The sequence below is a fragment of the Thermobia domestica genome, chromosome 16 (genome assembly GCF_964235325.1).
Source record: "Thermobia domestica chromosome 16, izTheDome1.hap1.1, whole genome shotgun sequence".
NCBI lineage: Eukaryota > Metazoa > Arthropoda > Insecta > Zygentoma > Lepismatidae > Thermobia > Thermobia domestica.
In genome coordinates, this window is record NC_137469.1 from 172,979,843 (window position 1) to 173,004,665 (window position 24,823).

Consider the following 24,823-nt stretch of genomic DNA (forward strand, 5'->3'; position numbering starts at 1 on the left):
ATTCTATTCTCTGGGATAACACTTTAATTTTGCTTCCCGTACCACATTATACGAAGGATATATGTCACAATGTTTTACCTTTGCACCTAGTATCAAATTAGTATACGTGCCACGGCTTTATCCGGAGAATAAGTGTTTGGATAGAGTTTTGGCGAATGACAAACCTTCTTGTATTTCGTTGTTCTCTTAGGTGTTGAAAGAGTAATTTCCCCTAATACAACTGCCGCATCTCCTTTTCCGGTAGCTTTCAATGACCTTTGGGTAGCCAACACCAGCTCTTGCTCAGAATGCTTTGTAACGAGTGGCTTTACAAGGTTTTTCTTCGACTTCATTCCCGAATATTCGAAGGGTTTACTAGGTCTGCCTGATTTGCTTCTCGAGGTCCCATGCTCTTGGTTTCGAGCGATCGAAAGAAGTAACCACTTTATCAGAGAACTTAATATATTCTTCATATCAATCACTATATTTGGATAAAAACCTACCAGTCATTCTATTATACAGCTCCCAATGCTTTTCGAAATCACTTTTGAAGGCACTTAAACTCACTTTCACACACTGAAAAATATCCACAAAAAGAATTTCCATTCCATATTTGTTCGTAACATAATTATAAAGTGCTTCGTTTGATGGTTTAGAACGCAGTACCTCGTACAGGTCCTTGCACATCACGACGAGCATGTCCAGCTCTCTCCACCTATTTTTGAAAATAAGATAAATATAAAAATCGGGCAAGAATGGGCAGTAGATCACAACTGTATTTCGAAATACATATATCAAACTACACCACAACGAAAAATCTCGCTACAGACATGGACGTACATTTTTAAATGTCTATTTGAACTTCCAATAGCACTTCTTTACTACGTAATTACTCGCACTCTCTAGAAAAGCAACATAAACAAATCAAACAAAACTTAAATCAAGCAGCAAGTACATATACATATATTTACTCATAGTTTATTTCGTGAACGTACCTTGCTCTTTCACATGTATAATTAAAGCACAAACTTTACGTTCATACCACTCCAATTCAGCACGCTACAAAGCAGATAATGAACTATTAACTTTGACGTGCTGCGACCACTACTACAGACTGTTATCTGTGTTTATCGATATGCAGCAAAAAACTTTGGTTATCACTTAACACAACTGTGGTGTTCGAATGTAGATTAGACATAGTTGTTAAAACTACTTTTTTCCAGTCAGATTCTGCTTCTGGCCCACAGTGCATTGGTTATTACATATAGTTCCTACACATCCTTTACAAGAAATAAATTAACCACTTTGTTGTGACTTCGAAAAAAGTCTTATTTCACGAAAATTCAGTAAGGGAACAGGTAAGGGATTGAGCCGAGAATTAAACCTCGGTCTCTGACTTACTTCCTATGCAATGATTGCCAATGAACACTATGCTACTCTCTGTCCGCTCCCAGGGCAGATACATACTCTTCACTTCAAATGTCGGTTGGGTCATACTTTAAGACCAATATGAATTGTGTTTAGACAACGCGGTGTCTATAATAATGAACACCGACCTAAGTAATGAAGATTGTGTGGTTGTTCAGGAAGCGAACTGGATGGAATAGTTATTAGTGCGCCAGAACGGCTCAGTTATGCACGTTTTCACTTTGAATTTTCATGTGGGATAAAATATGGAAGACAGAGACAAGAAAAGTCTATTGGTTCCTTCTAGTTTCTCATATGTAAAATAGTTTAATCCGTTTCGAAATTATACATAGAAGTATCTACATTTGTTACTCATTGTACAGGAAATATTAACAGGTATTAAAATATATATTTATTAACAAGTTTCCAGCATTAAATAAGACAGCATACCAAATACAATTGTATAAAAAACGCAGTTATGAAAGACAATATACAAGGCACATTTACTTATAACCGAAGTCCCAGTTATCGTTGGGAACTATCTCTGGCTTATGATTATTCTGTAAAGTAATCAATGCAGTACTTCCAATATCATCCTAGTATTAACGCATGATTTTATTTATTTTTACGCCCACACTTGTGCCTCTTAGGCTAAAGGAAAAACACCCGTGCTCAGCGGGATTCGTCCGCAGTCCGCAGCAGAAAACCTGCAACATGAGCATGTAAGTTTATTGTGAAACTACGCCTAACAACGCAGGGAATCAACATAACCTCTAAGTGGCACGAATCACGCCAGGAGAAACCTCGGCGTCCTTCCCTGCACACTTATTTTGGAGCAAGACTTCGTCGTTTCACAATAAACTTACATGCTCATGTTGCAGTTTTTTTTTTTTTTTTTTTTCTGCGAACTATACAATTAGTTCAAAGTACACTCAAACATTAATCTTATCACTAATTACAGGCTTCTAATAGTTATTTACGTTCTTTATTATCATTGCGAAAATGTAATTTTATTTATTTATTTACTTATATTTTGTATCTAATGCCACTCATATACTCCAGATGTTGCACTTGCTTACGTGAATATCCAGATATAGTTTCCCGCAGAGATGTATCTAATATTATTTTCACTATTTGCTTTTATACTTTCAACAAGTAAACACTATATAAATAAATTTTAAGAAGACCAATGGTAGCATTGGCATATATTATTCGCCATTTTCCCCTTCCTTTGTTTAAATAGCTTATCAAGCGAAACACACCACCTTAGATACGAATTGAGAATTCAAAACAAAGGCGTCTATTCAAATCTGTCTGAACGCCACAATACAATCCACTAAAGCTTCTTATACTGTAGAAACATATTATATATACTTCACTTCCTGTTCATAACTTTGACTCTTTCTTCAATTCGTGTGACTTCCTTCACCAAAAGATCAGGGTTGCAAAGAAACAGGATCCATAAATCACGTTCCAACTGCAGTTCCGGATGAAGAATACATGCCTGATGACAAAGCAAATAATTTATATTAGTTGTAAAAATTAAATGTATGTTTCAATTATAATAACTTGAAAGAATTCCGAAATAATAATAATAATAATGCAACATAGTTAAACAATCTTGCTTTAGTTTCCATTTCATAAATTAATACTGTAGACTGTTTCGTTGAGCCCCCTTCATCGTCATCAGTGCGATATGAACAAACTACGCTGATTAATTAGATTGCATTGTGAACTTCTCCCTGATTTTGCGAAACAATGTTCGACCAAAGTAAGACAAGGGATCCAAATGGTTTTCTCTTTTCAAGTACTATGTAATAAGGGGAAGGCTTCCTTTTTAACTTAGTAGTTCACAAACCACAAATGTTAATGACTTTACTAAGAAGAAGCTCAATAAACTCTTACGGAAGCACACAAATGATGCTATTGTTTGGAGGGAGGGAGGGAGAAAGAAAAAAGAAAGAAAGAAAAAAGAAAGAAAAAGAAAAAAGAAAGAAAAAGAAAAAGAAAAAAAGAAAGAAAAAGAAAGAAAAAGAAAAGAAAGAAAAAAGAAAGAAAGAAAGAAAGAAAAAAAAGAAAGAAAAAAGAAAGAAAGAAAGAAAGAAAGAAAAAAAGAAAGGAAAAAAGAAAAAGAAAGAAAGAAAGGAAGGAGAGAGAGATTATAAATACAGTATAAGCTTACTTTCTTACTATAATTGCTTATTCTAAGTCAAACTTCCTGTATTTGGATTACAATAAACCACTAATACAAAGCAATAATTATACACTAACAACACCTTTAATATCTTGTATTCTGAATAAATTCATAAACACAAACAAGTAAACATATAAATAATAATTTGACCTATCTCTCTTGACGCGATTTGGTAGCGTCTAAAGCCGACCATAGACATTTTTGGTGGTGAATTTTGACGTTTCATAGAACAACATTTTTCAATCTGTACTTACATTTATACAGTTAAAAAATGATCCTAAAGCTAAATTTCGTGACTTTTATGACCGTTTTCTGATTTCGTGATCGATAGACACCCTGTTATTGGAATAAGAATGTGGGAGGAAACGGGAGATCGCCGAGAAAGCCCATGGACACGATGTTGTACAAGCTCACATGGCTTGGGATTAAACCAGAGATTTCTTGCACCAGGGGTGAGCGCTTTAGAACTGAACGATAGTTTCCGCGCTAGGATGATGATCATAACTATGTAAGCTATACAATTATAGTATCAGTTTACTTGTTCTGATTCGAAACACTACGTGTAATTATTTCAGCGCTTCAGGAGTATCGTGACTGTTGATATGAATCGAAACAAAAGCTAAGAGTTTCGCCAACGTAGTAGGGTAGATTGTAAGTGCTTTTAAGAATATAAATGAAAAAAAAGAAAAAAAAAAAAGAAAGAAATAAATGAAATGTAAAAACTGCAACTACCGGAATGCTAGAAAGTGTATGTTATCTTTGTAATGGGGTGTTGGAAGGTCGAACTGCTATCAAATATGAAGCCAGGTTTCTGACGTCTTCTTCGGTAGTGGTGTAGAGGCCTTCAAGTTACTAATTGTCGTAATGAGCATCCACGTAATGAAGGTGTAGAAGTTGGCGTAATATTGTGTATAAGAAAGTAGAGAGAGGGAATTTTACCATGGCTTTATTTTTTTCATGACTGAATTGTTTGTTGGTAAGGTTATGTGGAGGTTGATTCTTGGTTGGAGAGTGATAATGAGAGGCTCTTGGGTGACGATACAGTCGAACAGATAAGATTTCCCCGAATGAACACAAAATATGCCATAAAATCAGGTGTAAAAGCCTACCCTACATTCGATCCAGTTTGACTTCTTAATGTTTTCTACCTAGGTACCATTCCGGTAGTTGTGATACTTCTAATTTGATTTTAAATTCTTAAATATATCCACTGTTCATCCTTCCAAATTAACATAACTCTAACTTCTCTTTCGATTCGTTTCTACAATCACCGACACTCCTGCAGCGCTAAATTCCTCATTTGCCTATTCCAAAACACATAGTCCATCATATCAATAAATTTAGCCCTCCTTGATTTTGAGTTTAACTTCCCTTTCAGCAGCGAAGCTATATGAGATGGGACCTACTGATTAACGTGGAATCCGAATCACACGAGCTCCCATCGGGAATTGAACCCGGGTCTCCCACGCCAAAGGCGCGTATGCTAACCGCTTAGCCACGAAGGAGCTCTCTTTGCTTGTAGAGTGGTTAGCGCGTATGCCTTTGGTATTGGAAAGCTGAGTTTGATTCCTGGTGGGGAAATATTGAAACTGAAGCTGGGTATTTCAGTGGTAAAGATTCAGTTTCAATTACAGGTACCTTCCTATATATCCTTGCTGTTGACAAAGTATATGGATACAAATTAATCAACAATACATTTGACTACAGCTTTCCATTAAGTATCCTCAAAATCCTTCTCGCAGACTCCCTCAGAGATAGAAAGACACCCAGGGTTGCCATATTTCATGAAATAAAACAGAGAACAGCTTTCTTACACGTTCACAACCATACCATGATCATATAATGCAGTACCAAGCGTCTGCTTGCGTCACCAATTTCCGTTATACCCATCCACTAATGTCATTGCTGGGAAATTGTAGCTGTTCCTTTTCTGCACAGTATTAGCAGACGACTGCCTTCTAAGCTGCGTTCGGCTATTACACACTTCCTTTGTCGGCTATAAATATAAATGTTTACAAGATCGAGATGGAATTATTAATTTCAACTTCCGATTTTTATGAAATTGATAAAAAGCCTGAAAACTTTTATTGTGGGAAAATATCCGCCCCTCTGAAAAAGAATGTATAGTAATCAGTGACGACGTCAGCCTTAGTTTCTTAGGGGGGCAGCTTGAAAACGACGGCTTTATATTACTTGACCTACATTGAAGCACAACACAACTGGGGAGCAGTTACGAGAGAAGGTGAAGAGACGTCGTGCATTGGTCACAAAAGGAATGCTGCTGTTGGCGGACAGAGCACCAGCTCATTCTGCCCATGCATCCATGATGAAGGCAGTGAAATTAGGATATGAATTACTGCTCCACCTCATACTTACCGGACCTAGCACCAAATGACAGACGTCATTTCTGATGTTGAACTTTGGTTTCAAAGCCAAACTATAGACTTTAACAAAACGGGTTTACGAAAAGCGAAGAACCACCGGCAAAAATGTGTCGCTAAGCACAGTGACTACATAGAGAAGGACTAATACTATCATGGTGTCAGAGTTCTCCCGAGTGGATTTCTTCTAGGCGTTTGTACGAACTTTTTGATATTCCTCGCATATATATGATAATCCTTTCCATAAACAAGCTGTCTTATGTATTTTTACATACCATTAAAATTTCGTCCAGGAAGAGGTTAGAGTTTGCACGGCTTACTCATTAACGCACTCAGGAGTGTTTTTAGGAGGGAAGAGAACGATCACAAGGGGTAACGGTGAGTAGCGTAATAAAGAACTTTAAGACACTCCGATTAAACATATTTTGATCCTATTACACGATGGATGTATATTGTAAGTTCAGGGCAATTTCTTCCATGCACTTTGCTATGGGTTTAACAACTGAACTTAATCGTCTTACTCGTATGCCAACTGGAATTTATTCCTATATATTTATATAAATGTGTAATTCAATCTCAGCCATATGTGTACTAAGACGGTTTTTCATTTTGTGGAGGACAATATTTTGGCATCAGTTGTTCAGTTGTTGACATGACTTGACGGAGGAGACGTCAGAATTAGAATGCTGAAGATGTGAGAGTTTCCTGATAGTTCACTGAATCAGAAGTTAAGATGGAAATAAAACAATATTGGTTTATTCACTGCAAAGTTTGGTGGATAACCTAAAATTCGAACCACATTGTGATTCCGCCGGGAATTCAATTAGATTTTTCTTACTTCTTATATATTAACCCACTTCGCTCAGATCAGATAAAAGAAATAAAAATAGTTAATAATGAGGCAACAGTGAATAAAATTTTACAGAGTGGGTGGCTTAAAAGTTCTTACAACGTTGATACAACTTCTATAGAAATAAGGATTAATGACATGCGTATGCATAATGCGCAGCCGTGATTTAAAAAACCTGCAAATTAGAGTTACCAAACGTTCTCTTTCACCGAGATATTTCCATCTCAATTCTTCCAAACATTTGTATCTATCGACCATAAAGGAATTGTGTAATAATCGAACGAAGCTCGAAAGCGTTCGTCTACTAATATTGCGCAGGAAAGAGACATATATAATTTGCTCAGGAATAATATTGGTGCATGTGCATAATGGAAATCGGGTCACAAGCACATGCTTAGTATATTGTGTACATTTCAAACGGTTCAACCGTTCTGTCGTTGGAAGATGTCATACAACATAGATTTCGTTTATATATATATATATATATATATATTAGACAAGTAATTACCCAATGTTTTACTTTCCTATGATTTAAATTAATGGCTTCTCGGTGCTGAAAATTTATGTTATACTTGCTTTTAGTAAAGAATCATCCTCTATAAATCGGTCTTTAAAAATAGAAGATGATCAATTCACTGTTTAAATGCTCTGTCATAGAAATTGAGTAGTAAAGTGTCAACCCCTAGTGATGTGAGTTTGTACTCTACAATATCTCTTATTCGAGGATCTTATCGCAGTGCTGCCATTTTCTCCCATTATCTTTATCCCACCATTATTATCAATATCACTGGCTTTTCTGTATCATCTAACTTCTTTAGTATATCGCAGACCCGTAGCTAACCCAAAAATATTGGGGGGAGGGTGGTAGAAGTTAGGGGGGGAAATTCAATCATATTAAAGTTCATTCGCAAGCCTACCGTGAAAATTTTAGGGAGGGCCAGTAAATATTTAGGGGGGGGCGGCCCCCCGTGGATACGGGTCTGGTATATCAGTAGAACGTTAGGGTTGCGTGATATTTGAAAAAAAAAAAAAAAAAAGAGCTTCTTTTATTATAAAAAAAAGTGGACCTAAGCTGAAACTGATAACTCATTTTAAAATAAGATGTGACACATAAAAATTCTATAATTTCGTAAGTTACTCCCAATTGTTTAGAACTATATATATAGTTTAGCTTTATTAAATTCCCTGAAATACACAATCTATGAGTTAGTTTATAGTTAATGGCGCTTATTCTACACTATATCATACATTTTTTTGTCTTTCATCATATCACCTTTATACTCACCTCTTTCTTGTCTCGTACTTTGCGGGATTGCTCATATAAACTCTCAGCATAGGAATCAAGATTTGACAGCGTCTTGTACATGGGAAGTATCACTTCAAATGGTGTTATTACAGCCCTCTTTGTCGTACCTGAGAACAGTATCTTCTTAAGTTCGACATTATTTTGGGTTCTGAAAAGATAATTAATTGTAAATACATTACTATATAATTTTTTAAATAAAATAAGATTGTTTCAAGTGAAACGTTGATTACCATGGGTACTCTATATTTTGATAGTATGATGAGAGACACGGTATCAGTGTACATGTTGATGCACTGCTGTAATGGATGGGTTAAGCATAACGTATTTACCCCAGTCATTCCAGTGTCATTTGTTTCCGCTGGGTCCCAAAGATATTAGCTACATATGGAACTTAACAATGTAATTTTTTTCATTGACTTATAAACATTACAATGAAAGAGAAAATTGAAATTTTCGTTTAAGGTTTCGAAAGAAGGAATTTAAAAAAGCAAATGGATCAAAGACAAGGAATGGTATTTACACGAAAATAAAGTAAACACATATCAACCTATGCTTTTCTTAGCATACGTGTTGCTTGGAACGAGAACGTGAGCTTTGTTACCTTGCAATTCGATTGAAAACTGAAGTGACGAAACTACTTCACTCATCCACAGCGTACAAGTTGATATCTGTGCTAAGACAAATGTAAAACAAAAGAAATGACATGTCATCATCCCACGCTTTTGCCGCGTGGGGTAAAGAATACGGATGATAAATACAAATAAATGGTAATGAGAGAATTGACGAAATAAAATTAGAGCACATGAAAACCCTTACATCCGTAAAATTATGAAAATAACCTCAAATTTTAGGGTGTTACGTGAATATCCTGTAAATAACATTTCTAAGCAATCATTTGATGATACTTTGATCATCAATTATAAAACAACTATTTCATGTTTTTATTTATTTACTTATTTATTCACATTAGTCGTTATATTATCATTAATCTGAATCAACACTTTTTAAATGGAAAATCATTATCCAATATACTGAACTGGATTAATAGTTTTGGAAAAATATACAGTGTTCAAACTTTATCGGTTATTGTACAATAATACATGCTCTTCAAAAATAATTGGAAGAATGGATACCAAATGGATACAATGGTCATTGAAAATACGAAATTTTTGGATGAAAGTTTGTTATTTCTTCTGTACATTGTACATTAAAGCAGAAAGACGATGATGACGGAGTTGGTGGAATTACAGAGGGGAAAAAACCTTTTTATTGTATTTATTTATTTATTAATGTAACGAATCCGTCTTATTGTCAAGGATTCTATAAGAAGAGAACGATGATAATGAAATATATAGTGAAAAGTTACACATCATACACATCCTTCAGCGAAATTCAAACCAGGGAGACAGATCTTGGGATCGCAGGCGAAGTGAAGAAACGAGTTTGTCCACTATGAACTCACATCGACTGAAATTGAACCAGCGATCCTTCATCTCAGACATGATGCTTTACTGCTGAGCTACCTTGAAGGGGAGATTTCACAGAAAGTATCTGCATATCACGGCTGTTACCTTCAATCTTTATTACCTAATTTCTTGAAAGGGAGGGCAATTTTAAAGAGAAAACTATCACAAATTAAACGATGAAACTTTTAAAAATGTTATCACTAATAATTTAGGGAACAAAGCAGTCTAGGTGTTAGAACCTTGGACTCATTTCCGCGTGGTCCCGGATTCGATTCCCGGCCGGTCCACCCAGCGTTGTGAGGCAAACTGGGGAGTCCAGAAAGCTCCTGAAGGGCGACCTATCGCTAGGCTGGACGTAGTTCCTCACAAATAGACCGTTATGCCAAATGGTTTGGTTTGGTTTGATTTTTATCATTAATAATTCACAGATTATGGTCAATTACGTAACAGCTGGATTGAGCCGGAGGAGGTAGAATCTTAATTAATTATAAGACCCGCTGATATTAAGTTTAATTTTTATTCCATAATCTACACTCGAAATAAAAGACTGCCTTGCGACTTTTGCGTCATCCCATACATTCTACTGTCGTAGGGCAACAAGGCTGCAATACTCAGTGACAGGGTTGGTAAAAACCATGGTTTTTATTTTGAAAAAAACAAAAAACAAGGTTTTTTTTGGTTTAAATAATTTGCTCTACGTATTTATATCACATATGGACAGAAATAAGTTTGCTTCGTCTTGGTGTTATTATGCAACAACCAAGTTATGCTGGAAGGGGTCACAAACTTAAAACGGAATCCAAACGGTTTTTCGGCTTACATCCGAGAGAAATTGTCCTCCCTTTGAACTCGAAACCGGGACTAATTGGGCATAAATACGATACGTCTGCCGACTTACTCAGGAAAGACTCCTGATGAAAATACGGTGTACTGATCTTTATATACTTGTTAATATAATTATTAAGTTATATTTCAGAAGGAAAAAAAAAAAAAATGCAGAAGTGAAACTACTATACAGAATTACAAATGGACAATTTCAAAATACTGCAGAATACAGAAAAACTAATTTAGTCCAAGTAAGTTCACTACGATTTTTATTAGTCGAAGTTAAAGAAATACCACGACTTAATTTTCAAATCAGTACGAAAAGTGAATAAAGATACGAATTATTTGAGTCCACTTAGGTTCTCACCAATTTATATGTAAATAGATACCAAAAATACTTCTGATTTCAATAAATGCCTCTCGTGAGGTTTGTATGACCCCCCCCCCAAAAAAAAAATACGGCATTTCGATGTATTTTATCAATGGTAAACATTACTAAAACGAAACAATATATTTAGAATTTTCTTCGATTGCAATTGCATAACAATAGTAACTATAAAAAATCACAAAAGAAACATTCATAAACTTATATATATATATATATATAAAAACTTGCTTTTGTAGTTTAATCTTTTTGAGTAATGAATGGGATATTTAGGTCTGAATATAATACTATAATATACGGGAGCGAAACGTGATAATCCAGAAATGTGTGTTCAAGATTTTACGAACACTTACCGTTTTATGAACATTTTTCGTGTTTTTTTTTTTTTTTTTTTTTTTTTTTTAACAGCTGGTTTAAACCAGCCAACCCTGCTCAGTGACATAAAATTCTCCCCGCTACAATGTTAAATTCAGATAAAAATAAACTTGTTTCTCCTCAGAAGTAAGAAACTCAAGCACAGCTTTCATAATTCCCAATCACAAGTCACCATGAATAATAACTTACGCTTGAGATACTTGTTTCCATTGGCTATGGAATGATGAATCCAAGTGATGTTCTAGCTGATTTGTAATAACATCCAGTCGCCGCAGTTCCTCAATGAATTCAGGAAAAGTAACGAGTGATGGGCTTTCAATTGGCGCGTCTTTACTTTTGCTGAACACGATCTTTTGCGCAGTATGCAACAACGGGCTCTGGGCTGGTACAATAATTTTAGTCTTGGATGATTCCTCAGAAATTTTTTTCATCACAGCCTGAAATAAATATTCATTTAAAACAGAACAAAACAAAATTACGTTTATTATTGAATACTCACACACACACACATACACAAGCCCTCAAGTAATCTTAAGACACATCACCACCTGACTTTACTTTTATTTTATTATTATTTATTTAATTTTACTTTTAAGGTAATTAGGCAAAAGGTCACAATCAAAGATAATGCAGGTGAACAGATTAAGGAGAATAAATAACGAACGAATGACCACTACCATTAAGTGAAGGTCAATTCGAAATACAAATCGCTGAGTAAAGCAACGTAAAATAATAATAATAATAATAATAATAATAATAATAATAATAATAATAATAATAATAATAATAATAATATCGATAACTAACTGAAAACACTGGCTTCATCAGACCCATGAAACCAATATGTTCAGTTAATTAGCGAAAATGTTAAACATCATTTATTTATTTTTTTAAATAAGCATTGCTTCGCTCAGCGATTTGTATTTCTAATTTAAGGTTATTTAAGATAGCAAAGCTAGTGTGAAGCAGTTAAGGTGAATTCGTTCTAAAAATGGCTTCATCGATTAAGGGTAAAATGTTCAATGTTATTAGTTAAAGCAAATAACCAATACGCGGAGAACGGGGCTCTAGTTCGTGCCAATCCAACGTCCGGATTTTTCGTGTGATTACATCACTGATACGAATTTTCAACTGAACTAAGCGTTTTTTTTTTTTTTTTTTTTTTTTTAATTAAGTAATCACGTTGTATAATTTTACAAAATAGTAAGAAGCTGTAATATCAATAGAAGAAAATACAGATTGACATTCAAAAATCCGGCAACTTCCGGACATGAGGAGTGCTGAATTTTCGAAAATACCGGATTTTGTATGGTTATATGTGATGCATTTTTCTAACAGAAAGTGACATTTGTACAGCCCTTTAAAGAAAGACTATCCAACAAATGTACGATTAAATGAGAAGGAATGAGCTCGTTAGCATGTGAAAGCAAGACACAATCGATTATCGAATACAGTGCCATGAAACCATAACCTTCAAACAGTAGCGTGCCAATGTAGTGCATTTGAAAATGCACTCCAAAATCCGAAATGAATGATGGCTGGATTTTTTAATGTAAACCTATATCAAAACAGTAACTAGTGTTTACTTAAGTGACCTAAAATGAACCTAGAAAAAAGTTAAATTTCTCGTAAACTAGGGAAGGGAAGAGCGGAAAATATGTCAAAATTATTTGTAATCAAAAATTACACACCCAGTGAATATAACTAAGAGGACTAAGCGGATATAAAATATCACATCTGCAACATTTCTGTCTGCATCCGTACATAATGAGTAAACATACAATATATATATATGATCTTACTAAGAATAGGTTAAGCATGAAGTATTTCTGCCAGTATTTGTTACTCATTTGTTTCCACTGGATTCCAAAGACATGAGCTGTATATGGAGAGTATAACGGTTATATTTTGCATCGATTTATATTATAACGAAAAAGAGAATTACACTTTTTATTTCGAACAAATAGATCAAAGTAGATAAGAGAGGGAAACTTGTATATATAACAACAAAGTGAAACATACATCGGCCCATGTTTTCTTGACCTAGCAGACGTATTGTTTGGAACCGAAAATGTAAGCTTTCGATTCTTGCACTTAGATTGACAGCGGAAGTGACGAAACCACTTCACTCATTGACTACAATTTTAAAAATAGTTTGTAACCTAAAAACTGCCTTTTGTTTCATTTTGTAGTTTTGTGAATTCTACGATATATATATATATATAAAATATCACATTAAACATGAAATACAATTACTTTCGATTGTAGATCAACAGTGCTAAATAAAGTTAAATAGTAATTATTAGGACTCGGAAGTTGACGACCAAAAAATTGCCTAAAAAGGACCTATAAAAAGATCTAAAAACGGACCTAAAAACTGGAAAAAAAGGACGTAAAAATAAGACCCGGTTTAATTACTGTACATATTTAATGAATATAATGCTCAAGAAATACAAGCTTCTGGTAGGTTAACGGTCTGTCCTTTTTCCACAAACTGAAGTACAAACTAAAATAAGAAAACTTCCCCCCTCACACCCCCCTTTGTTGTAGGACATTGTTACGCTCCTTATCTGACTTGTGATTGTTGCAGATCTTATCAGTCCAGTCGCTGAAGAATCTTTTGAATTTTCTTTACTAAAGAAAAGATGTTTAAGAAGTGGTGGTGATTCGAGTTAATGGCCAATAAATTTATTGTCGAAAGATGAAGTGAAAAAAAAGTTAAGGCCTATGAAAAGCTTTAAAAAGACCAATAAACAAAACAAAATAAAATAAAATAAAAAACCAACGACAAAGGACAAATAAAGTCCACCATTTTCTGGCCTACAATGACCCATAATGAACTTATGTTAAGCATAGTCTTCAAGCACTCGTAAAAACGAGGATTTTTCCTCAACAGGGTGTCTACTAAAATTACAAAATGAAATTTCGTGACCTTTCCTTTACCAAACCATAAAATTTCGTAACATTCAAAAACTGATAACAGTACCTATATTCTTTAGCACTTCTCTTTATCTTAGCTCTACTTTCAAATCCTGTTCCTTGGAGTGAAAAAAGGCTGGATCTTCTCACAGATGAATTAACTGGTTAGATGCGTAGGTGATTTCGACGATGCGATGCGGTTTGCATCGCCAATGCTCAAGGATGCCAGCTGAAGAACAGTCTCAAGAGCGAATCTGAATGTGAATTAGGTCAAATTTTCATGCACGAGATAGAAGCATGTTTCGCTTGCGATTTGGTAGCGTCTAAAGCCGACAACAGACATTTTTGGTGGTGAATTTTGACGTTTTATACATTAAAATTTTCTAGTTTATACTTATATTCGTACAGATAAAAAAATCATGACCATAAAGCTAGATTTCGTGACTTCTTCTTGACTTTCATGACCGTTTTCTGATATCGTGACTATTTCGTGACTTTTTCATGACTTTGCTGACCGATAGACACTCTGCTCAACTTCCGGGTCCTAGTAATTACGCAGACGCAAACTACGAAACTAATGGAAAACGAATGCTGATTTCTGACAAGAAAATCACCTGTCAAATAATTTCGAAGCAAATCGCTTTCTTTTTTTTTTTTAAATTTATTAAAAAGAAATCATTACTCGTGTTTCATCAGAACACAAAGATGGAATAGAAATAAAGGTCATTGAGAAAGAACAGCAAACCAACTCTAAAACAAATTTCCACAAATTAACCCGGGATTTTATGTTTAGTTAAAAAAAAATCCTACAGAACAATCTTATGATGATGGTTCGCTCTTTACTTTTGTTTTTATTTTTGAAAATTAAAAGGAATATTAATTACGTTAATTAAGAAAATAGTAAATAGGAATATTAAATACAGAACACAGAAATTGTAATATTAATGAAAGCAAATATAGTATTATACCGACTCAAACCTATTGGAGTAGAAAACAACCATTTTTGCACAAAAACAATAAGATGCTGACTAGTAGAGAAAAAGCCATCTAGAACTCGTTGCTAGTTGCAACGAATTATCGTGTTATAATTCGAGGATTCTATTATGTACATTTGTGGAACGATGTTACGTTCGTTGAAAACAAGTATTAAAAATGTTTAATGTGTAACGTTAAAAGAATTAATGTCAGGTTACTGAAGTTAGTATCATTATCGTGATGCAAGGTTACGTCTCTAGTTTACTTACGTATGTAACATGTTGATACTTAACAAAATGAATCAGACTAGCAGCAGCCTTTTTGAATAAAGAAATTTCTATTTACTCACAGAATCTAGATTCCTCCACGACAGCTCTGGAAGTCTATCTCGATAAGTTGACCATTGTATTACACTTTCAAGAAGCTTCAGTATTTTAAATATTGTAAGTTATTGATGTCAATAACAGCACACACTTTTTTAAACCATAATTATTTCATATGTACTAAGTTACAGTAGATACACCCTGTACTTAATACACATGAAATTACTTAATTTGTATACAGCAGGAAACTTCCTTAACTGTAATGGCTACGACTATTGGATTACTTCTACAAGTTACAAGATGGATACCAGTAGGAACTTGTAGACTATAATTCCTAAACAGATGAAAATGTTGTATTGCTATTATCTCAAATGGTACTTGGAAAACAGGAGATCCAGTTTCGAGCTCCCACCACTCCAGCGGTCAGACAGGTTAATTGTCCCAATAATTGACAGTATAAAAACAGTCTTTGACAAATTGCATGTTTTTTCACCCTTTAAATGGGCCTGTCTTACTGATCTCTCGTATAGTTACGAAGGCATCCTTCCTTCATCGATACACACCACCATTAAAATAATAGACTGATAATTATTATTTTTTAATATATGTATATGAAAGGTTGTTCATTGTACCAGAAATTGACACTGTGATTTGAGAGAATCACCAGTCATTGACACATCGTGACCCAGTAATTGATATCTCTTAATATCTTATTCGAATGAACCATATAATTTTCTACCAACTTTCCAAGCTGATTTATAAGTTTCTACTTACATAACATATGTTTATTTTTTTCTCTAATAGAGCTATTACAGTATTTTTGTACACATCGGATATTAATACTGAATTAATACAAATATTGATAACACAGAAAAAAAAATTACTGAAAAATTCACTTTTTGACTAAGAAGCCATGGGTAAAATACAGAGTGAGGCAAAAGTCTGGATACATCCTTATAAAAGTTAAACGGTGTGAGGAATCATAATGTTGCTTGGTGTGGGGTGTTTATAAGTGGAGCCACAACTTCTAGGGGCTATGGCGACAACGGCGGCCATCTTGGATTTGGGTTACGTTTTTGAAATGGGAAGGGGGTCATGTCACATATCATTTTACACTGTCTTTTTCTGGGGAATACACCTGTGCAATCCGTTTTGCGAAATCTTTATTTGTGTAGGAGTTATGACCTGTTAAGGTCTGGAACACTTGTCAGAGTCGGCATTACAGCATATGCTCAATATGACCTCCATTGCGCTGGATACACAACTGGAGTCTATTTTGTCAGTCCTGCTACACACGTCACAGGGTCTGTGGGTCAACAGAGGTACATTGGTTATATATTCGTAAAAAGGTTCTCCAGTCATTCATCCCGACGAAGATTTTCTTATTGACCAGTCGTCAGGCACATTTTGCACAACTCATCTGGAATGCGAGCATACGGGAACACTATAAATAGCAGGACAGTACCATTGGCACACAGTGAGAGATACGGTGATGGAGTCTGTATCTGAACCTTATATCTGATTTTTTTTTTTCTCCTCGTGGTCCAATCAATTTAATAGTCTCTGGATTCAACTGGAATGCGGCTTCGTAGCAGTTGAAACCACGAGAGGAACCCTGAAGAACTTCAATCAGTTTTTTGTCTTCCATTTATGGTTGTATTTCGTTACACCACTTACGAATTTGCTGTTCGGAGACATTCGCACGCTGGCTTGTGAGCTGCTCAGGTATTCATTCAGCTAATTTGGGATGACGCCCCATAAATGATTCATACCAATGACGGCCAGGTTTTGGTGAATGGATTTTGACGTTTAGAGTTCAAGACAATTTTTCTGAACTGTCACTAGAACATCTTTCGTTAACGGGAAACCACGCTTTGCAATCGAAAGTACCCAATCAACAATACGGTTTTCTTCGGTCTCAGTAACTACTGTCTGTTGCCTCATTTTCCTATTCTCTGGAGTCCTTCCTAAACACTTGTATTAATAAGGTTGTTCTAGAAATCTCGAACTGTTTGCTTGCAGTTGCATATGACATTCTACTCTCTCTGTTGCGATTGCCTTCGATACTGCACTTTAAGTACTCCAAGAAAGGTTTCGATTTACCTGGAATTACATTTGATGGTTTCGTCTTTCTTCTAGGCTTATCTATGGTTGGCAATTGTAACGAAACAAAGTAGAAATTTTCCTTAGTTTAATCAGTGTAAAGCATTTACAGTATGCATAGTTTTTTTTTTTTTTTTTTTTTAAACTTAATGGTTACTGTAGGCTACTCTACCCGTGGCAAGGTGCCAAGTAAGAGTAATGCAGATTAAGGGAAGGCACTTGCTTAAAAATCACACTTAACGCTCAAACAGACAAAGAAAAATAAAGAAAAAGACGTAGGAGGACTTAACCCCGTACCAAGAGGTATTTACCACTTCCAGAAAAAATTTAAAAAGCAAGGTCGGTTCTCTGTTAATCACAAAGGTGTCAACCCAGGGCCTTTCGAATTATAACAAATCACACTAACAACTCAGGTGTGCCTTGGTAAATAGTTCGTACAATTCTTCTGCAGTAGCCTAGTAATTGACACTCCTTGATCTAGTAATTGACACCCCCTGTCAACTACTGGGATTTTATAAGAAATAATGTTTTTAACTTTATCAGTCAACTTAACTTCAAGGAAATACGCGGTTTACAAATTTCTACTGATATTTATTGAGCTTAGGCAAATCACCAGTAATTGACAGGGGTGTCAATTACTAGCCATTGCAGGAAACCTGTGACCAATAATTGACACCCCCCTGAAAACTTGGTTTTACTTTCAAAAAGCTATATTTATCGGTTTAGTCTGATCTATTAGTCCTTCAATTACCTCAAAACATCTTCAACTCGTCAGTTTTTATTATGATCTATATGATATGCACCGGATACAGAAACAACCTTCTTATGATAAACCGTTACTAGAAGTCTGAAAAAACAGTTCACTTCTCACTTTCCATCGATGTTCTGCTACTTTTGAAGTACTACTATCGAGTGGCAAATATTAGCAGTAGTGTAGGATTGACAACACTACAAAGGAATAAAAGATGACAGCATTTGCTCGTACCTAGCCTCGCAGTCTTGTTGTGGCGAGAAAAAGACGACGGTGTCAATTACGGTACACTGTCAATTACTGGGACAGTTACCCTATTTGTCTAATTTCATCTTACCAAGACAGTAATCTGTATTGTACAGTCGTGTTCAAAAATTCGTCTACCAATCTCTTTTTAAAAATCTGTACTCTTATCTACAGCAGTAGTAAATAATATAAATTTGTTTGGCTTTTCAAGAAATTATTTAAAGCCAAATTACTAAATTGTTCTACGTATAAGAATACGGCACTCTAATGTGAGGTAGGAGGTCATATTTTAAACAAGACTGTACAGCGCACAGCGCCTCCTAATTACACATGTAAGAGTTTCTTAGAACACAAACCATTCTAGATTGGAATCCTTTATTTTCGGCAGTCAGATACGATTCAGCGGTTTTTCTCAGATCCATTAATTTCTCTACAACTTGTTCCTCGTTTGTAAAGATTAGCCATAATATACTAGAATGCACACGTTGTGTTAGTAAACAGTCATACAGTTCCCTCAATTTATCCAGATAATAATGCTGGCGTTTCAACTTCAGATTGTAGTCATCTGTGATTACTAATATTGCTTGCAATTCAGAACATTCCCAGGCAGCATTAGGTAATTGGTTTGTTTTCAGATTCTCTATGCTATCACTCAACTTGCTTATTCTATTTTGTAGATCGGCCACTTCACAACTGCAAAAGAAACAAAATGAAATCATCATCAACCTCGAAGCATTTCGCCTCTCAACATAATAAGATTTACCCATATATGGTTGTCCGTATGAATATTTTATTTTTCACCCATTTTTCTTGTCTTCGTACATTTCTCTTCTCATTTATTATGCTTCCCGACAATTCACTCAATTGAATCGTTCAATGAACATATTCATAAAGAACCGGTTCCTCGGAACAGCTCGTTAAATTATCATCAGGAACTAGTTCCTTATGAATTGAATCGGCTAGAAATCATGGTGGTTCCGACTCTGTTGATTCTACTATTATTCTACAACATTCCATATTTCAACTATTAATACATATAGAACTAAGCGAACTTCCTATCGTATCAGTTCTAAATGTAACAAAACTCGAAATGCATTACGTATTAAATAATAGATAAAACTACAGCAAGAACCACCACACTTTCATAATGAAAAACAAAGGGGGCAAGCCCCCTAACCCCCCGTTAAAGTGTAAAAACTACAACTAACGTACATGTAAACTTCACTTCAAATAAAACAACAGGGAACAAAACGAAATAAATATTTTACAACTACGCAAAAAATAATTAAGACTGCGATATTTCAATACTGCGTGTGCAATTCCGCAGCACGCTTCATAAATAATACTTTTGCCCAATGCTGTAACCGGAACTAAATTTCCTATTCCATAAATAATATCCAAACTGCAACATCATCCCTTCTGACTCACGCGTGCAACTCAAACTACTCTTCAAATGGCACCAAAGATCCTCAATAGTTGCGTATGTGCCCCTAACAAGATCTACAAAGTTATAAGAATGATTCACAGTCAAATGCTTTCACTGACCACTGTGTAACGACGAGTAACCTTTCCAGCAATCCGTGCTTAGAACAGAGTCAGACGAACATTCATAAATAATATTCTTATGCCTCCTAACTCCAGACACAAACATGTAACAAAGTAAAAGATTCTCACGTTAACATACAAACTACATTTTTAACCGATTATGTCGAACTCAATAGCTTCTGCTCTTTTTAACGAACACTGCAACTCTTCTTAAGGTCTAATAATTTCACATAAAACAAAATCTATGACCATTAATATCAGTATCGCACATTAATTTCGACAGCCTATAAAAATTTTGGTTTCGTATCACTCCTTTATAGAAAAAGAAATGAAAACCTATATCGAGTTCGACATCACAGTAAGAGCTTAGAAACGAACCACCTGCACCCGCAATTAACCACGTGAAACATTGAAGACTGTGACACAAGATTACGTTACATCATATCCATAATTCCCCGTTCAAACACACAAACAAACAAACAAAAAAAGCATCAACAGCACATCACGTACCACATGACTTCATACCAGCAACCAAGTTAGCGGAACAGGTAAGCTCTCAAAACCGGAACCGAAAGATCAAATCACTGAATCGAAAAAATGAGTGAAATGGCCAAAATAAAGACTTGCCAGCTTTCCACTACAATTGTTCACATACATATATTTTATTTACTTTCTTTTTGTATTTCCTCCCGCAAGTTTTATCTTCTACTACTTCTCTCTTTTCACTGTCTTACCTGGCAACACCACAACGCAGTCCTGAAAGCCATCAAAGCATCAGATGTGACGTTAATCGAGAATTCTTTATATTTCTTTAATATACCCTTTTCCATGATGGAAAGACTACAAGGTGGATGCAATGCGGTGCTAAATTCTTGTCGCTCTGGCGCATGACGTCATCTAGGCCGCAGATGGCCTTTTAACTAGCGCTTGCTCGCTGGTCTTTCATACGCGAACTTTGCTTGTATTTCTAATGATCTTCAACGGAGTGAAAATTTTAGAACAAACAGTAAATGTATGAACGTAATGTTATCAATGATTAAGCTAAGTGATTTCAAAGGAAGATATTTACAATAGCAAAAGAAACAACAATATCAGTTCATATCAAACAATTTTGAAGCTTGAACAAACTAATATTGCTCACTACATTTTTCTCTTTTTTCCTTCTTTCTTTCTATTCTTTTTTTTTTTTTTAACATTTGAAGTAATACACTTGAATATATATATAGGTCTGAATAGACTAAAATGCTGTGTGTCGTTAATGCACTTCATGATTATATATTTATGCATGTTCAAGTATATTCTCGTAACACATTGATCGGTTTCGATTTACTATTATTATTGTTTTGCTTGAAAGATAATTCTGTACAGATAAATTTTGAGAATATCTCAGGGGCGAATTCATGATTTTCGTAAACTGAGTTACACATAAGTATATTTTCGTTATGCTTGGACATTTTTTAAAGAGGTTGCTCCCATATAAGTTTTATCAGAGTCTAAGCGGAGGTTAAATATTTTATTGAGCAGGGGAGCACGTTTGAGAATAAAGTATATATATAGGAAGGGGTAAGGGAAGTATATATATATATAGGGCTATAGGGGCTATAGCCCGCTCTTGACGCTCAGGTATACACTGGATAAAATGGACTTCAATCCTACTTTCTTTACACTGGATAAAGCGGCAAACTATGGTTTAGCCCCTCCCTTAATCATATCCTGGATCCGCGGATATAATATTTTAAACATGCGCCACGACAGATTGTATTGTTAAATATTTGTACGAAATAGAATGTTACATATGCAGCTTTTTTTTTATCGTGTTCTAAAAATATATAGAAATAAAATGTGTATATACAAAACACCTTAAACAAACAAATTGCAAGAACATCAGCGCTTATCTCATTTTGTAGTTAATTTATCTTCCTAGGACCGAGTAAAGGAGTTGATAGCGTGCAGGTAGAGTGATTACACAGCACTTAACAGAATATTTACAACAAATTCGGGAAACAGTGATTAAGCGCAATTAGTACTGTTAAAGGTACTAGGATAGTAGATACTGTAATTTATTGTATCGTTTTTGGTTGAACAAAAAACTGAAGTGGACTAACCGAAGCAAACGACAAATTTCAAGTGGATGATTATGTAAGAATTTTGTGGAATGAGAATGCGGAAATACCCTGAAAAACTCACAGACACGATGTTGTTGACCATAAACTCACTTGACCGGGTAGCGAATCAGTACCCTTTGCACCAGAGTTGTGCGTTCTGTCACTTAGCCACCATATTTCTATATTTACTGCAGTCATTTTTAATTTTGTAATTTTGAAGAGGCACCTAAATATGTATAAATAATTATCGAAAGTTATGATTAAAATGAACAAAAAATTCAAAATATATCTTTGAGTTTTACGTCCCACGCTTATGCCGGTTAGGCTAAAGGAGACGGTGATGATGAGAGATGAGTGAAATGGTGGAATGAAGAAAGTGGGAGGAAACGGGAGAACCCCGAGAAAACCCACGAGCACAGTGTAAAAAATTCAAAATCTGAGTATACAAATGTTCCGACAATGACGCCCATGACATGGGAGATGGATGCTTTATTATCTTAGTCCAATACATTGTTACATATCTTTGTGACCGTTAATTATTATTACGAATCTTCCATTCTTTAGTTAGTTAATTCTCGATATCATTTAACTGAACACATTTTCAATATTACTTAACCGAACACAAAAGAATTTCCACTTGTCACTTCCTGGTTCCAGCCGAGCCTTTTCCCGTTCTCACTTGCAATCAAGGTGACGTCACAGCCACGACAGTACTCAAGGCCACATGCGCATGCAACCACCTTGTAGTCTTTCCACCATGCCCTTTTCCTCCACTTCTTCCCCTTTATCTGATGAAGTATCAGTGAAAGAGTACCAAATTTCTACTTCCTACATCAATATCTTTCTATGTTGTAGTTCGTTGAAATTAGTGGCCTTTGTAACTCCAAGGCTATATGAGACGTGGACTCATAGTTCAAGGTTGAACCACCGTAACGCGTTCACTGCTCTCTCACCGAAAATCGAACCCGGGATCACGTTAACGAAAGGCGTACACAGAAACAACTAGACCAGCAGTGAGGTCCTTCCCATTTTTAACAAATAATTTGGATATAGGATGGCCGCCATGATGGCCATATTATACACCCTCTTAGGTAGACACCTACCCTCAATAGTCATAGCGCAAATTTCGTCCCAATATCACCAGCAATTTCCAACTTTACAGGTATACCCAGGATTTTGAATCATCAAGGTGGTGCAGTTAAAAGTAGCCCGCATCCCCTTTGAATGTGAATGCAATATTTCGACTTCTGGAATTGAATAAACAGCTACAACAATGGACAATTTATGCAATTATTGATTGTTGTTTCTTCAACAATCGGCAATACATGACGACAATCGACGTGTATATTACTGCACGTGGCTTTTGAATAACATCAAGGACGGTTTGTTAGACCCCTTCTATTACATCATGAGTGATGACGCACAGCTTCATCTTTCCAGTCATGTGAATTCACAGAACACGAGGTACTGGGCAACGGAGAACCCTAACATTGTCTGTCAGCAACCACTCCATGATGAAAAAATCGGCGTTTGGTGCGGTGTATCAGGAACGTGCATCATTGCACCCATATTTTTTGACACTACCCTCAACACGGTTGCATGTATGGAAATTTTTTGATGCATTTTGTGCTCAATTCACTGAATATGAAAGACAATAGTGCTTCCTCCAGCAAGATGGGGCAACATGCCACACTTCTAAAGTATCCCTGGAATGAGTCCATGATGTCTTCTCTGAGGAACGAACTGTCAGCAAAGGTTTGTGGTCATCACGTTCGCCGGATCTAACCACATGCGATTTCTTCCTGTGGGGACACCTGAAGAGCAAGGTCTATGAAATTAATCCACATACAATACAGGAACTGAAAGACAACATTAGCCATGAAATTGCTGCTATCAATATCCGATCTTTACCGCGTGTGTCTGAATATGCTTACATGTGCAGAGCTGTGTACTGATCTTGCAGGGGTCACTTTCAATATCTTCCATAAACGTACTTTTCTCTCTATTTTTCGTTGCAAATAAATATTAAGTCCATTTCAGCTCTTCGTTTCTGTAATTTCACTGCATTTCCTTTATTCTTACACGGGCTACTTTTACTTGCGCCACCCTGTATATTCCTAATAGAGTTCCTAAGATCCGAATTCTACTTTAAACCACACGACTCATAAAGCCTTGGTGCAAAGTACATATCTAAAAATGAGTGTAAGCAAAAAGTTGCAACTTCTTTAGGGTATGAGTGTGTCAAATTTGAAGCTTCTGAGTAATCTAACTAAGTTTGTCCTGATGGAAACAAGTGTTTGCAGCTCTACTGAAATGACACATTTCACTGGTAAAGTTTTCGTTTGCATGTGGTTGGAAAAAATGCTTACACAATATTTATCGTCAGCTGAAGGATGTTTTGTGGGGACCTTGCTGACAATAGTGTTCGGGAGTAGATTCGTTAATTCACTGGCGAAGACGCCCGATTTCTGTCACCACTTCACAAAATATCGTTCGTGTTAAGAGCCTATGAAGGACAGAAGGCAAACTCTCAAGATATTTGCAACTTGATACAATTTTCTTATGGCACTATCAACATAATTATGCAGGCCACTTGCGTTTGTCCAGATCAGTTCACCTTGGGATGAAAAGAAAGCTTCTTGTGTGACGACAGTCTGTGATTTTCTGACAAGGGACTGAGAAATTAAT

At 35.5% G+C, this 24,823-nt stretch overlaps 1 protein-coding gene across 1 annotated transcript in view; it reads right to left on the reverse strand.

Moving 5' to 3' along the window:
- Positions 1–1,683: 1,683 nt before the first annotated feature.
- LOC145673504 (HAUS augmin-like complex subunit 3) overlaps positions 1,684–24,823 on the reverse strand; it is a 61,109-nt gene continuing 37,969 nt past the window's right edge. The window contains exons 8-11 of the mRNA XM_081743274.1: positions 18,842–19,178; positions 11,358–11,605; positions 8,097–8,265; positions 1,684–2,890 (exon numbers count right to left, since the gene is read on the reverse strand). Coding sequence (XP_081599400.1) covers positions 2,762–2,890; positions 8,097–8,265; positions 11,358–11,605; positions 18,842–19,178 — 883 coding nt within the window. The 3' untranslated portion in view covers positions 1,684–2,761. The remainder of the gene's footprint in view (positions 2,891–8,096; positions 8,266–11,357; positions 11,606–18,841; positions 19,179–24,823) is intronic.